Source organism: Glycine soja, chromosome 19, assembly GCF_004193775.1.
Source record: "Glycine soja cultivar W05 chromosome 19, ASM419377v2, whole genome shotgun sequence".
NCBI classification, from domain to species: Eukaryota; Viridiplantae; Streptophyta; class Magnoliopsida; order Fabales; family Fabaceae; genus Glycine; species Glycine soja.
The window spans coordinates 13,931,036-13,932,019 of record NC_041020.1 but is presented as its reverse complement, the minus strand read 5'-3'; the positions used below and the strand labels follow the sequence as shown (position 1 = coordinate 13,932,019).

The following is a 984-nucleotide window of genomic DNA, read 5'->3' as shown; positions in this document are numbered from 1 at the left end:
AAGAAAGGACATGGAGGTAGATGACAGAGTGAAGGAGGATATACAAGAGGAGGATGTAATAGTTGAAGAAATAGCACGATAGCCAATTAAGACAAAGAGCCAACTAACATGAGAAGATAAACACGCAATTACACGTGATAAGTCTTATCCTCGCAAACCAACAAAGCAAGACAAGAAGAGGCGATATAAAAGGCTTATAGACTTGATTAAGCAAATCAATGTCACCATTCCCTTCACCGATGCCATAGACATAATGTTGGAATACTCAGAGCTCTTAAAAGACTTCATAACTAAGAAGAAGAGTTTGAAAGACTATGGCGTAATGACTCTTGAAGAGGATTATAGTGCCATCAAGGAGAATCCAAAGAAGCTAGGTGATCCCAGTAGTTTTACTATTCCTATATCAATTGGGAATCTATCAGTAGGAAGAGTATTCATTGATCTTGGATCTAACATCAACTTAATGCCATTATCTCTGCTAAACAAAATTGGAAAGATAGAAATGAAACCAACACACATGATGATACAACTAGCAAATCATTCCATTAATTTTCCTCTTGGAATAGTGGAGAACATCCCTGTACGAGTTGGGAGGTTCACCATACCAGTGGACTTTGTCATCATGGATATCAAAGAAGATGTCAATGTCCCTTTAATTCTAGGAATACCATTTATGAATACTGCTAATATCATCATCGGTGTTGCGGAGGGCAAATGCACTTGACGAGTGGATGACGAGGACATCACATTTGATGTACACAAAGCTATAAAGCACCCGAAGGATAATAGAGCTTGCTTCAAGGTGGACATAATTGATGAAGTAATAAAAGAGAAAACTTCACAAATCGTAACACCGATACCATTAGAGCTTGCTTTAACCAAGGTTGTGGAAGACCTTACATTGGAGCATAATAAAGAGTTAGGGGGAGTGAATCAATCACCTAGATTCCTCAGAGGAAGTGCCAGAAAATAAAATTAAAGATC

The 984-nt window shown here is 38.0% G+C and overlaps 1 protein-coding gene across 1 annotated transcript; it reads left to right on the top strand.

Annotated features, from left to right (window-relative positions):
- The first annotated feature begins 322 nt into the window (after nucleotides 1-322).
- Nucleotides 323-724, top strand: LOC114398617. Its single transcript, XM_028360793.1, has one exon. The coding sequence runs from the start codon at nucleotides 323-325 to the stop codon at nucleotides 722-724; it is 402 nt and encodes a 133-aa protein (XP_028216594.1).
- The last annotated feature ends 260 nt before the right edge of the window (nucleotides 725-984 follow it).

What these genes read in the sequence shown, in the direction of transcription:
- LOC114398617 (XM_028360793.1), top strand. Translation starts at nt 323, where the DNA reads ATGACTCTTGAAGAGGATTATAGTGCCATCAAGGAGAATCCAAAGAAG.